This window comes from Haliaeetus albicilla, chromosome 8 (assembly GCF_947461875.1).
Source record: "Haliaeetus albicilla chromosome 8, bHalAlb1.1, whole genome shotgun sequence".
Lineage (NCBI taxonomy): Eukaryota > Metazoa > Chordata > Aves > Accipitriformes > Accipitridae > Haliaeetus > Haliaeetus albicilla.
The window spans coordinates 19,814,198-19,827,274 of NC_091490.1; the positions used below are offsets into that span (position 1 = coordinate 19,814,198).

The following is a 13,077-nucleotide window of genomic DNA, read 5'->3' on the forward strand; positions in this document are numbered from 1 at the left end:
GCCGTGCCCACCCCGCCGCGTCGTACAGTCCGAGCACGGGGCGGGCCGCGGCTCCCCCGGCGCGGAGGCGAAGCGAGCGGCGCGCCGGCGCGTCGGCCTCGTACCGAAAAGCACTGCGGCCAGGGCAGCGCAGCGCAGGGCGCCGCAGGGAGCGGGCGCTGGCGGGTGGGGGAGAGGGTTACGGCTGCCAGGAGAGGATCAACTCCCGGAGCGCAGGGCACCCGGGAGCGTTTTATGACAAAGGGTAAAACACTGTTACTGAGATGATGAGCATTCATACAAGGCACAGATTAAAAGCCTACAAGAATTTCAACTTTTAATTCAAACTCTCAAGTTTCTTAGGGAAGCAATCCCATCTCTCCCACTTTGATGCGAAACAAATTAATGAAATAACCTGATAAAACATTACACTGTTGGTGACTCCAGAAAAATAAGATTAGCCTGTCTTAAAGGGTGCTCTTCTACAGCAAGCCAACTGTTAAGAGTTTACAGAAAGAAAATAAATAATTATCCCATTAGAGCAGCCTATACAGTGTTCTAGCACAATTCTTGTTCTGTAGCATTTCAATTTATAAAACAGAGTACACATGAGTCTAATACAATACAGAACATCAACAGCCAGACACACAGACAGAATTTACAGACAGTGGTTAATCAGCAGCAGCACACAACTCAAAGCTGGTAGGAAAGTTTGAAATGAAACTCATGTAGTTCTGAAACTCTGATACACATTGACCGACCCGACATTAAAAAAAGACTACATTTTGATTAGGAGAAAAAAATTCAAACTTTTATTGATGCACTACTAGTTCCAGTTCCCCCATCTCATTTATCAAAAGAACTGAAGAAGTCCAGGACAATCTCCCAGTATTTGCCACCTACAGATAAGATATTTGAGGACTCAAATGGTGTCTTGAAAAAGATTAATATTTTAACTTAGTGGGATGGATTATAGGAAGCTGGCACTCTAGACACTACCTATGGGCATTCAATTTCCACTAGCTGCCTACGTAACAGCATTTGAAAGATGTTGGCAGAAATTCATTCCCTTACAGTCCAAATCTCAAAACATGTACAAGTTAATGAGTACTACTAGTACGAAGTCCTGCTCCTGCCTGAAATCAAAAGGAAAATGAGTATTTTAGACACTCAGTATCAAGCTCCTGCTGAACTACGAGTTGAACTTTTGCTATCTGTTCTGATTTAAAGGCCAAGGAAATGAAAAGGCCTTTTCGACAGAAAGAGTACATTAAACCAGAAGCCTTGCCTTAGCTACAGCAATCTCTCTAGGATTCAAAAGCCAGTGCACTAAGCTACTGCCAAACAGAAGTATACCTAACTTCAAGCTAACCCTTGCTCACATCATTTCTGAATGGCACTCAAGCAAAAAAAGTTTCCTAGGCAACCTCAAAAGAAGTCATCCATTTTACACAATCCTATAGTGAACAGCTTCAACATTTACTATCTGTTCTGACTTGGCCAATTCTGATTGCGTAGTTCATAAGTATCAAAAAAACCAAGCCACAGTTGAGAAGACAGGCACAATTCAATATTCGATTAACAAATTTTTTCATCACTTGTTTTCAATTCTTATTTTAAACGCTCACAGAATAATACATTTTCTATTTCAAACAGTAAAGATGCCATCACACTTGTGAAAACACTAAACAAAGCATATTGAGGCGCAAAGAAGCCAGAAGGAATTCAAGTAACAGTCAGAAAGTAATTTGGAAGATGCATTTTTTTTCTAAATCATGGAGGTCTTTTACACTATATTAAAAATAAACCAATTTTCCCATCCACACAAATTAAACAGTTGACTTGCCTATATATACATACCAAGTAATGAGATACCAGTTGAATTTTTTGGGGTAATTTTTCATAAAATATGACAATTTTCTATAAAAACTAGTCCTCAAATGCTTGAAATATATGTACCTACCAGATAAGTAACTCTTAAAGAGAAATTCATTTTTTTTTAAAAATAAAAATATATAAGTTTCTCTATACTACCTCATGGCAGCTAAAATATAATGATAATTTTACAGTGAACTGGTCATACAAAGAAAAATACTTTAAACTGTTTCTCTATAGATAATTTCAATTAAAAACAACAAACCCAAAATATTTCATATTTTAAATTAACTGGTCAATAGGTTAAGAAAGAAAAATAGTGTTAGAACACTGCAGACACTCCTGCTGACATCACACTGAATAATTACAACTTTTGGTCTTTTTCACAACTGCTGTAAAAGTGTTTCTATAAAAAAAGCAATGTTCCCCCCATCCCCAAGAAATTGAAACAGTAAGCCATTTAAAAAAAAAGAAGAAGTGTTTTAAGAGGCATTTCTTTTAGCTTGCATGATATAGCCTTTGGACTTGATAATTCCTCTGCTTTTAACAATGACTGAATACCGGAGAAGCCATAAAGGAATCCACTCGTGTGCTTTCGTGTTCTGGATGCTTTCCTGAAGAACTTCTTGGAAACTTGCTTCACAAAGTAATTCTGAAGTTAAAAAAGGATATTCATGCTTTAAATAGTGTCACGTAAAGAGCCGCAGAAAGCAACACTGTCCTACAGTCAAAAATCTTAAGCAGTGCCAGGTACTCCACAGATGCACTCTTCCAGAACGCACGTAGGGTAAAAGCAGCTGAATATTACAGAAGAAATCTTCTGGACACCTTTTTTGCAACACTGAGTATTTCCCACAAAACTAATTAACTGAGATTTCTACAATATCAAATGGAGATGATCAGCAGAGCCATTTGCAGGAAAAAAATGACAATTAAATTTGAGAAGATAGCTAGACAAGCCAGGGGTGTGTAAAGCATAAGGCTGAAATCAGCAAAGTACTGAGCATTCTCAGTTACCTCTGCAGTCACTGAAAGCTCAACATTTATAGCATCTCCCATAACTGGGCTCATAATAAGCACAGGCCCAGAAAGCATTAAGAAAAATGGGCTTGAATGCCACAAAGCAGAAAAGGCAGGCAAGTACAAATCCTCCTAGTTTCCTCTGGAAATTCAGTCAAGGGAACAATCTCTTAGATGAAGAGTGTTCCCTAAAGAGAGTCTCAATACTCTTCAGCTGCCCATTACAGAAAAGTTAAGGTTAGCAAACAATGCATAAAGGAATCACTACTTGCTTTGTTTTCTATCCACATCCTCCTCCTCCTTCATTTCATGATTCCCGATAAAGAGTATTTATTAAATTGCAAGTTGCACTTTGGACTTCACAGGACATGGAAATTGTCAGATTGAATGGTAGTTCATCTTGCATACTGCCAGAGCAGTGCTGGTACATGCTCAAGCACCGATGAAATTCGTTAGTTGCAACAGTGGTACTATAAAGCACATACTTCATAAATAACATTTCATATACTTTTTTCTTTGGGGGGAGGGGGACAATGGGAAGAAAGGGGAAGGAAGGAAAAGTATGATCATCATTAATAGTTGGTCATAGGGAAGAATGTAGGGAAGGAATGAACTAAATATTAAGACTTCTTGCTTACAATTCCAGCAAGACATTTAAGGCATCGTTATAGTGAAGAAGATTAGATGATATTGGAGAGAAACTAATATCCCAGAATATTCTAGGGAGCTGGTAACAGAGTTCTAGAGTCTAAAGGAAAGCCTCTAAGTCCTTCAATCATTTAGTAAATCAATCACTGCACAAAACAGGTAAAGAATTTGCACCAACTCTTTTTGAAATAATGTTATTTTAAGAAGTCACTATTTTGAAAGAATCCTGCTTAACATGTAGTGATTTTACATGTCTAACATTACCAAACTACTCAAAAAAATCAACTGACCATCAACATTTCTATGCAAGCTATTTCACAGACAAGTTCCAGGAAAGTGGATTTTCATTTGTCATTTACTGGCCTTCAGCAATACAACTGCCATTTCATTCTATGTTTTGTGGAAATAAGCTATTTTTTGAACATATGTAGTACAAATTTCTCAGTAGTTTGTTCTGCTATTTACTTTCTTTTCTCTGATTAAAACGATTTCAATAAACTATCCAAGGCTGCAAGATTGCCTTTTTCCCCCCTTCCTTGAAAAAGAAGCAAGAATTTAAAATAAAAATATTTTATAGAGGAGAAACTTTTAGAATCCTTTGTTCAGGATTCAAGCGTAACGAACTTTGAAGTTCAGAGAAAGATTATTCCTGATTTTGTACCGAATAAATGCATTTAGAAGTCTTCTGTTCACTAATCTGGCAAAGCCTTACCTTTTGGGTCATTGTGAGTTAACAGCTGTATGTCAAACTCTTTTGCAAATGCTGTGAGATCAGGTGGCATCACACAACAGGAGGCTAGGTTTACCTGATTACTACTTGGTTTCACCTGAAAATAGCAAAATAATTTTATAAGAAAAAATATTAATGTACTTTAGCTGTTTCCCCCATACCCTCTATTAGAACAGAAATTTTGCTTTGAACAGTTTGCCTTTGACCATTGTTTTAAGGTATGAAGAAAGCTAATTTAATTCTGCATGATGCTGAACAGGCAACTCCTATCTGCAATTTCCTGCAGCACAGAGCCCAAAACAAATAGGATCTAACTTCAGGTGCTGCCACAGCAAGTTGAGTACTAACCCATTCCAGCTTCCTGTCTGCTGTGCTCCCTAAACAGTAGCAGTCATCCTGGCCCGCCCCCCCAGTAAAACCATTATAGGGGCATTAGTTTGAAAAATACTTCAATAAAAAATCCAGACAATTTTTTGTAAAGGATATATAATTTCTTGTCTTCCATGCCTTCAGATAAGTGTCTAAATCAGATTAATTTAAAAAGGATGCTCTTCCACTGACTCTTTCTCTGCTCATCACAAACTGCATTCATGATCACCATGCAGGTGGTCATTAATCCCCTCAATTACCCTCCTCTCAGTATACACAAAACAGCAAGGAGCACAAATCAGGACTCTCAGCAGGACCTCTTATGCAGATACAGTATGTTCACATACCGCAAAAGAAATGTTGTAAAAGGAGTATTGAAAGAACTAATAAGGAAACAGTAAATCCACAAGCTTACATGAGCATGGGCACATACTAGTACAGAGCTCCATCACTCAAATGTTAAGAGGCAATTAGTCACATTGGACAACAAAGTATTGTGCCACTTCATTCACGGTCTGTCTTCCTCTTTGCATTTAAGCTTAGCATTCGAGCAGCATTTTTCCAAGGGGAAATCCCTCCATTCATAACACAGCTTAAAGTGAAAACAGCTGTTTTCAGAGTCACTGGAATAAATTTGAAGGTTTAAAAGTACTGTTAATACTCCTTCTTATAATATAAAGGCACTCAAAACTCAAACCTTCAGTACTTCAAGGAACCTGCTACTGAACAGACCTGTGGTTTCCAGCTTTTGCTGGTCTGTACATAAGCATGCTGAAAAAGTGAGTCACACTTTGAGCCTCCCCTACCTTGAGCAACGTGGCGACCATCCACAAGATGCTAAAAATAACAGGGCTAATTAATATTTTACATATAAACCCATCTATAACAGTGTGACAGCCAACAAAACAGTTACTCTGTCCTAGAAATACTACAAGCAGGAAGTTTGTTCTCACCTGTGCCCACAGATACAGCTGCTCTAACAGTGTTTTATCTAGGTCAGAGGTACCTATGGCAACAATCTTTTTGTTTTGAACTAGATTTTCAAGTTCTTGCCAATAAGGTTGCAAATACTCCAAGGAGAGGCTAGTTCCATCTTCAACAGGAGGTGGGGCAATAATGACTGAGTCTAACTGAGCGACTCCAAGGGCATGACATGCTGAGGAAGAAGAACAGAGACACTGCAAAATCTTTTGTAAGATACAAACATAAGCAGCCTGACTCTTCAAATTCAGCAAAAACCACACATTCTGCTTCACTCTGCTAGTTTCCCATTCACTGTTTGAAATTCTGAGTGTATCAGTTTTTAGCAAACCATCAAACATACAGCTGAAGGCCAAGTTACAACTGTAGGTCTCGGGGGGGGGGGACGACAACAGGGGATGGGGGGACAACAAGAAAACAAAACCCCCACCACCAAACAAAGTGTGACACTTTTTTCTCCTTTTCAATGTTAAAACTGAATTTTTCTCTAGAGACAGTGGTGACATACAATTCTTGATTCCTTAATTTCTTCCAAAATTTGTAATTTTCACTCCAAACTATAACTCAAGTACAGGGCATGGACTAGGAGAATTATTTGAGATATATGAGGAGTTAGACTAAAAGCACACCAAATGTGGAGATTTAAACTGCCAGAGAGAAGTAGCAAGTCTTGGGAGTATCACTGAGCTTTAGGAAAGATGCAAGTCATGAGGCTTCCTCTTCACACCAAAAAGAATAAAAGTAGCTAAATAAATTATTTCCTTCTGGAACAGGATTCTATCAACATAATTTTAACAAATGGTACTACAATTTACAATGAAGAGGCTATTAACTGGGGTATCAACAGAAAAGAATGATAGCTGACACTTTGACTTTTGGTAACCCCTTATGCCCAACAATATTCCAAAGTGGTAAAGTTCACTGCTGCTCACAATTACTGCTACCTTAGGCTAACAAAACTTATGTATCAGTACAGCCATTTTATTGTATTGTCAAGGAAACTTAACTATTTCATCAGCTGCTTGCAGCACTGTTTTATTTCCTAAAAAATCTCTGGAATACTGCACAGTTAGCAGCAAAGTTCATAATATTAAAAACAACTGGCAAGAACTACTGTGTCACTGTTACTAAAACATCACATGCTATTCACTTTTTAACAAGCTTTGTGTGAAAGAATAAAAACTTGCTCCTGCTTGGAGCAAGGAATCAGATTTGAGTTTTTGGACCCAAGGTTACAATGATCCACATTTAATAAGTTTACTGACTGAACCAACATGTAACTAGACTTGACAACCTAAGTCTTTCTTAATAGGAAAACAGGATACACTTGTGACAGTCACTACATACACCTCTTAGATGGAAAAGGTTCTAATTTTATTTCTAAATACTGAAGTAAAGAAACCCTACCAGAAGTCTGAGTTTCACACTTACCCAGGTCAACTGCATCTCTGATCGATGAAGAGTTGGATCCAATGACGAAGAGTTTTGCTATTTTCGAAGAAACTGAAAATCAATAACTAAACAAGCCAGCTATTACTAAATATATAGCTATTTACTTTTGCTATATACACTACTTATGAGTTCTTGGGTAAAGGGTTCTTAGAATATACACCAATTACTTAAAAAATTGGAAAAAACAACCTTCTGAAAGGTGACTCCCAATAAAGACACTGTTCTCTTAAATTTCAAAGCTGTTGCGCAGTCTCAGAACAAGAAATCCAGTTAGATGATCTAATAAGCTGTAAAGCTAGGACTTAAGCATCAAGACACTAAGCAATAACCGTAACAACCTGTATAAAAACCCCGAATATAATAGTACAAACAGACCTCTTCACAACTTACTGAGACTCAAAATGTACTAGTGTTAGTTTGGACTGCCTCCTTCAAGTTCATCATATTCAACCTGGAAAAATTATGCAAATAAATGTGCTTCCAATGCTATTTCTTAATTGCAGTATTATCTGTAATATTTTGCTTCAGAAAAGTCAAAGATTCACAAAATACATCTAAAATGTCTTGAGGGGATGTAAGTTTAACTAGAAAAATGCCGACCTGCTTTAAAACCTGAAATATGAATTCAAGTCTTTCTTACCCAACTTCTTGATTACCCACAGTATGACAGTGTGCACTGATGTCATTTGACTTTGCAATTATAAAAAAACCATGGTGGAAAAAATATACATATATGAACATCCTATTAATGACTCCATACTAAATATTTTTATGCCAGCAGATTTTTTACTATGTTCTTACCTGATACTTTCAACTCATCCCTTTCTTCAGGATTTATTTTTTCTATAGCTTGAGCTACAGTACATTCCAGAACCTCCAGTATTTCCTGTAGTAAGTACATGAGACTTAGGAACAACTTGTCAAGAGGAGACAGTAAGTTCTTGAAGAATGTTTTTAAGCAATTTAAAAAAAACCCAAAACTTACAACAGTCAGAAACAAAAAATAGTACAAAAATGCAATGACAGAAAGTTACCCAATGCTTCTTGATCTCCAAGGGTAGGTCAGGAAAATGAAGCTATATGAAAGGCCCTATACACCCCTAATATAAAATATAGAAATTACTGGTAAGAATTACTGGAATAAGATAGTGTTCTGATTTTCTGGTGTAAACAGATCACTGTGCCAACTCAAAATGCCTTGCTTTAAAAAAAACTCCATGACCAACTGAAAAAACCCCATGATCAGAATTAGGGGGTTTTGGTGTTGAGTGTGAACATCTTTGCATAAAAGTATCTTGTAATTTCAGTGAAGCCTGTGAAAATGCTGTAAAATACAGATTTAAAACAGTAATTTTGAAACTAAAAATTAGGAAAGTTTCAGAGACTTCACCCTCTGACCTCATTTAAGACTAGGCTGCCATCTCATGTCAGCTGGCACAAGCTGACTTTAAGTCTTTACCTACGTGAGATTTTTGTACTGTACACACACACCCCACCCCAACCAAGAACTCTGTAGCAATTTTTGCCACCCTACCAAAAAATCCTCAAGCGAGTCTTCGAGTTATTCCATACAGTCAGCATTTTAAACAAAAGTTAACTTTTTTTTTTAATTACTGGAAACCAGTATAATTTATAAAAGAATTTGGAATTATGCAGTTAACATGTTTTGACAGTAAAACTGAGCTTACCCTAAATAATTAACTTTAAATGGATCACTACATCTTAGAGGCAAATGTTTATGTTCTCTTCTTGAGCAATCATTAGATCTTCCACAAATCATTCAGCAGTAACTGCCTCACCACACTCCAGTGTGGAATGCAGCAATGTGCAGTTGACGCTGCCATTACACAAGAACTGGTAACAAAACCCAAAGAAATAGTCATGAAAGTTTTTCTAGTTTTTTGGTGTGTTTTTTTTTTTTAATGAAACATGCTAATATTTCACAGAGCAAATAATGTATTTAGTAGGAACCTGTTACTGTTTCACTGAATTTCAGAAGCAACTGTGAAAGAAGAGCAGGCAAATACAGCGAGATCTTTACGTCAGATGCCCAGGACTGTGGTTTTAAGAATTATGTGGAAGTGCTTAGCTCTTAAGGGAAAAATTCCCACTTCTGCATCTTCAGAAATATTTCTGAGACAACCAAGGCTACGCTTCAGAGTTTCCCTCCAAACAGGACGATCTTTAGCTATTTAGTTTATCATCTTCATAGTTTAGATAATTCTTCATTGAGTTTTTACAAGCATGCCAGCAAACTTCTAAGGTACACAGATTTTTTTTTTTTTTTTTTTTATTTCCCCAACAATTAAATTCAAAACTTACAGACCAGGACTTTTATTTTGCTAAGAATTGTCTTACTTGCCATCAACAGGATTCTTTACTTTGGTATTTCTTAACCTTTCCAAATTTACTAAATATATTAAAAAAAAGGGTGTGTGTGAGAAATACTCTTTCAAGTTATCTGGAGCTGCAGATAATTTTACAGAAATTTAATAGATTCATTTATATTTTAAAAGGTGTAACCAACTACGTATTTCTCTGTTTTGATGTGTAACATGGATAACATGCATAATACCTCTCCCACCTGATTTAGGTCTTGTCCAATCTTTGAGCTCCATTCAGTCAGTGTTTTCTGAATGCAGTCCCGCACCTACAAAATATTTTTTCATATTGAAGCGTAGGTATGTTACAGCTGCACAGAAATACAATGATTCATAGGTGTGTAGACTGAGCAGATGAACTAATGACACAATTCCTTCAACCACAGAAGATTCTTCCTTCATAGCTTCCACCTGAAACTTGTTCAAACTAGTTTACTTAAATATTTTCCTCTCCTCTTTCACAAAGCATTTTAGCAGTAACACAAGTACTGTATTTCATTTATTTCTCAGACCAATGCCATCTTTAAAGGAAAGAACAATACTAAGCAAGCAAGAACTAGGGTGTGGGGTGGGTTGTTTTTTTTGTTTGTTTTGGTTTGGGGTTTTTTTTTGCATAGAGATTCTTAAGTTACAATGTACTCAGATAATAGCATACATGCTGTGACATTGTTAGAAATGAGACTTTACAATCAATCACTAAATACTCATTATATAAAATACTTTTCTTTCCAAGATGCATCTGATCCTTTTCATTTACTGCCTACCTATTCCACTGTGCCAAACCACTAATGCTTTTAAGTCCTTCATTACTGAAAGGGGAACCTTCCGATTCTACCCCACACTTGCATTTTTCCTGCATCCACAGATGCAAAATTAACTCGACTAGGATTCTGATCATGGATTTTCTTGAACATAGTAAGGCATAACTATTAAGTCTAAATCAGCTAATTAACTGCATATTGTACCAGTGCTTCAGCTGTACCAATGCTCTAGCTTCCCTCTGATACATCTCAGGAGTTGTTACTCTGCAGGCTAAGGAAATGTACTGTCAAGGCTGCTATCTGCCACAGGTAGGACCACTTTAATGAGTTGCTGCTTTACTTCACTCTTAGCAATATATTTTATAATTATGCAGGTACCTACTTTTTGTACCATTAAATAGCAGTTTCCTGTGACACCTAACATTAATTCAGAGAGCTCATAATACCATGCACAAACTATAAGCCAACCTCCCTACTAGAAATGGCTATCACAAAGTTTAAGACATAATACAGTAATAATACTTTGTGAGTGCAAATTCTATACCTTCTTTCCCAATCATTTACAATGGCATGAAAAAAATAGCTGAGTCAGAAGGCAAGAATTGACTCCCCCACCCCCAAATAGCTATCCACAATGCTGGAACTCTTTAGCCTATTTTGACGCAACTTATAATGTTATTTTTTCCTTTCTGAGGGAAAGCGAGACAGTGCTAAACATGTATATTCTATATATTGCCACTTTGCAGCTGTTACACTTTGTATTTCTACTGCAGTTTGTATGCACGAGCCTCTGTCTCCAAAGCACACCATTCCCCTGCCCTCAACACGTGAAAAGCAGAGTGTATCCGACTGCTTTGATCAGCTTTTCCAAATACAGCTACATTCCCAAACTCCTAACATTAGGGTTCATAGTTTGCAAAATTTTAGCTCACATTCTGCCACGGAGAACTATGCACACACTAAGTACACCAAACAAAAGAGTTAAAAGCCAATTTATTTCTGATAATTAATGCCAATTATTTGCTTTTGGAATTCCAGCAACTCTGGAAAGCAGGCAGCCTTATGTTTAAATGCAGATTTCCCTGTAAATAGAAGAATTTAAATACCTTAACCAATTAGTTATGCACACTGGCCACGCTTAAAAAACAACCCTCCAGAAACTACTCACACAAGGGTGGCCATTACAATACAGCTATCTCTTCGCTACAAAATCTAGCCCCATTTCACAGATCACAGAATGTTGTAATAAGCAACCAGGCCAAATAAAAAAAGTTAATACCACACGACAAGTAAATAAAAGGATGATGAATTCTTCCTTCTCATTACATCATCCTCCCAGTCACTAAGTTTTAGATTTTCAGTAGTGCCACTACACAGCAATAATCAGCCAAACGCATAGCTCTTCCCATTATTAAATGACTGTTTTCAGCTTACTGTGTCATGACAAGACAGTAAATACAGTGGTTCTGAAGTTCATGGCCACAGGATCTTCCAAGAATTTTATAAGGACTATTCTAAGTGTTGAGACATACTGCTAAAGGTAATAGTTTTAAAGTGGTGATTTAAAAGTTCTTTCAACTTTTTAAAAAAGAATGACAGCTACACTCTTTAAAGAAGACAGCAACGGCTAATTTTCCTGAGACCTGTCACCACCAAGAAGTTACATTAATTTCAGGTTAGAAAAGAGAGTTTTCATCACTTGAAACGCAAGCTCAGACCTACTCATACCCTTCTCCTGCTCAAGAGGTATCAGGGATCTGCTTTGCCGTTACAAACAGTACTTCGACTTGTAAGCGTTTTCAGCCTTCATCCCCCGAGAGCAGAAACGCGGTCCGGCTCCTTCCGAAAGAGACTCGGACACAGCAAAGTGCTGCCGGGGGCGTGGGGGCTCCTCTGCGCTGTCGCTAGCGCGGGTTGCCCTGGCCGTCTCCCCGCTCCCCAGCACGGCCAGCCGGCCGGCTTCCCTCCCCACGCACCCCGCCGCCAGGCCGGCGGCGGCTAGGCCAGCCCCGCGGTGCCGCTCCGCGGACTGGGACCGGCCCGACCGACTTCCCAACGGGCCAGAACACCCGAAAGAGACAACAACCACAACAGCCCGTTCTGCCGTTCCCGCCCCGCACCTCGCGAGCGGTACGGCCACGGGCGCCCACAGCGCGCGCGGAGGGCGGGCGCCGCCGAGGCGGTCGTCAGGGCAATTAAACCCTTCTCCCCCGGTGACGGACGGGCACCAGGCCGGGCTGCGCAGCGCCAGAAGAACAAGCCCGCCTCTGGGTAACGTCTCCATCGCACGGACGTCCCCGCTCCCGCCGGGGACGGGGTAACCCGGCTCTCCTGCGGGCGCCGCACCGGCCGCTCGGCTGCGGCACGGCCCACCCTGGCTCCCCCCCCTACCCCCCGCCGCGCAGGCGCCCTCCGCAGCCCGCCCCCCGCCTCAGAGGCGAGCGCCCGCCGCGGCGCCCCAAGGGGAAGCTCCGCAGGCCGCCGCGCTCCGCTCACCTCCTCGGCGGGGGTGGCCGGGCACTTCTTGCGCAGGCAGCCCCAGTTGAGGAGGTTGCCGGTCTGCAGGGTGAGGGCGGCCGCCCGCTCCAGCAGGGCGCGGGCGCCCTCCGTCCCCATGGGAAAGCCGGGCGCTGCTGCTGCGGCGGCGGTCGCCGGGCTCCCCGCGACACCTGCGGCACCGAGCAGCGCCGCGCCGTGACTCAGCACAAATAACAGCGCCCGGGGGGCGGGGGGGGGATGCTTTGTAACCGTCCCCGGTCACATGGCACGAGGACAATGGGCGGCGGGGCGGGCCCAGCGCGGGAAGGACCGCACCAGCCCGGCAGCGCCAGCGCCGCCTCACAATCCCGCCACGCGCCTGCGCGCCGCCCCTCCCGAGGCG

At 40.2% G+C, this 13,077-nt stretch overlaps 1 protein-coding gene across 2 annotated transcripts; it reads right to left on the reverse strand.

Moving 5' to 3' along the window:
• Positions 1-299: 299 nt before the first annotated feature.
• GCLM (glutamate-cysteine ligase modifier subunit) lies at positions 300-12,960 on the reverse strand. Of its 2 annotated transcripts, none has more exons than XM_069789290.1 (7): positions 12,693-12,960; positions 9,639-9,704; positions 7,856-7,940; positions 7,034-7,105; positions 5,575-5,777; positions 4,235-4,349; positions 300-2,506 (listed from the first exon to the last, which is right to left on the reverse strand). In XM_069789290.1, exons 1-7 carry the CDS (start codon positions 12,810-12,812, stop codon positions 2,337-2,339), a joined length of 831 nt encoding a protein of 276 aa, XP_069645391.1. In that variant the 5' UTR covers positions 12,813-12,960; the 3' UTR covers positions 300-2,336. The 2 variants fall into 2 exon arrangements, with proteins under 2 accessions (XP_069645391.1, XP_069645392.1); XM_069789291.1 differs by having other exon boundaries at positions 7,034-7,090; positions 12,693-12,954.
• Between the last annotated feature and the right edge of the window lie 117 nt (positions 12,961-13,077).

What these genes read in the sequence shown, in the direction of transcription:
- GCLM (XM_069789290.1), bottom strand. Translation starts at nt 12,812, where the DNA reads ATGGGGACGGAGGGCGCCCGCGCCCTGCTGGAGCGGGCGGCCGCCCTC. An exon ending in CGGCCACCCCCGCCGAGGAG is followed by an intron (nt 9,705 to 12,692) that starts GTGAGCGGAGCG and finishes AATATTTTGTAG; the next exon opens with GTGCGGGACTGCATTCAGAA. An exon ending in AACTCACAATGACCCAAAAG is followed by an intron (nt 2,507 to 4,234) that starts GTAAGGCTTTGC and finishes TTTTAACTTCAG; the next exon opens with AATTACTTTGTGAAGCAAGT.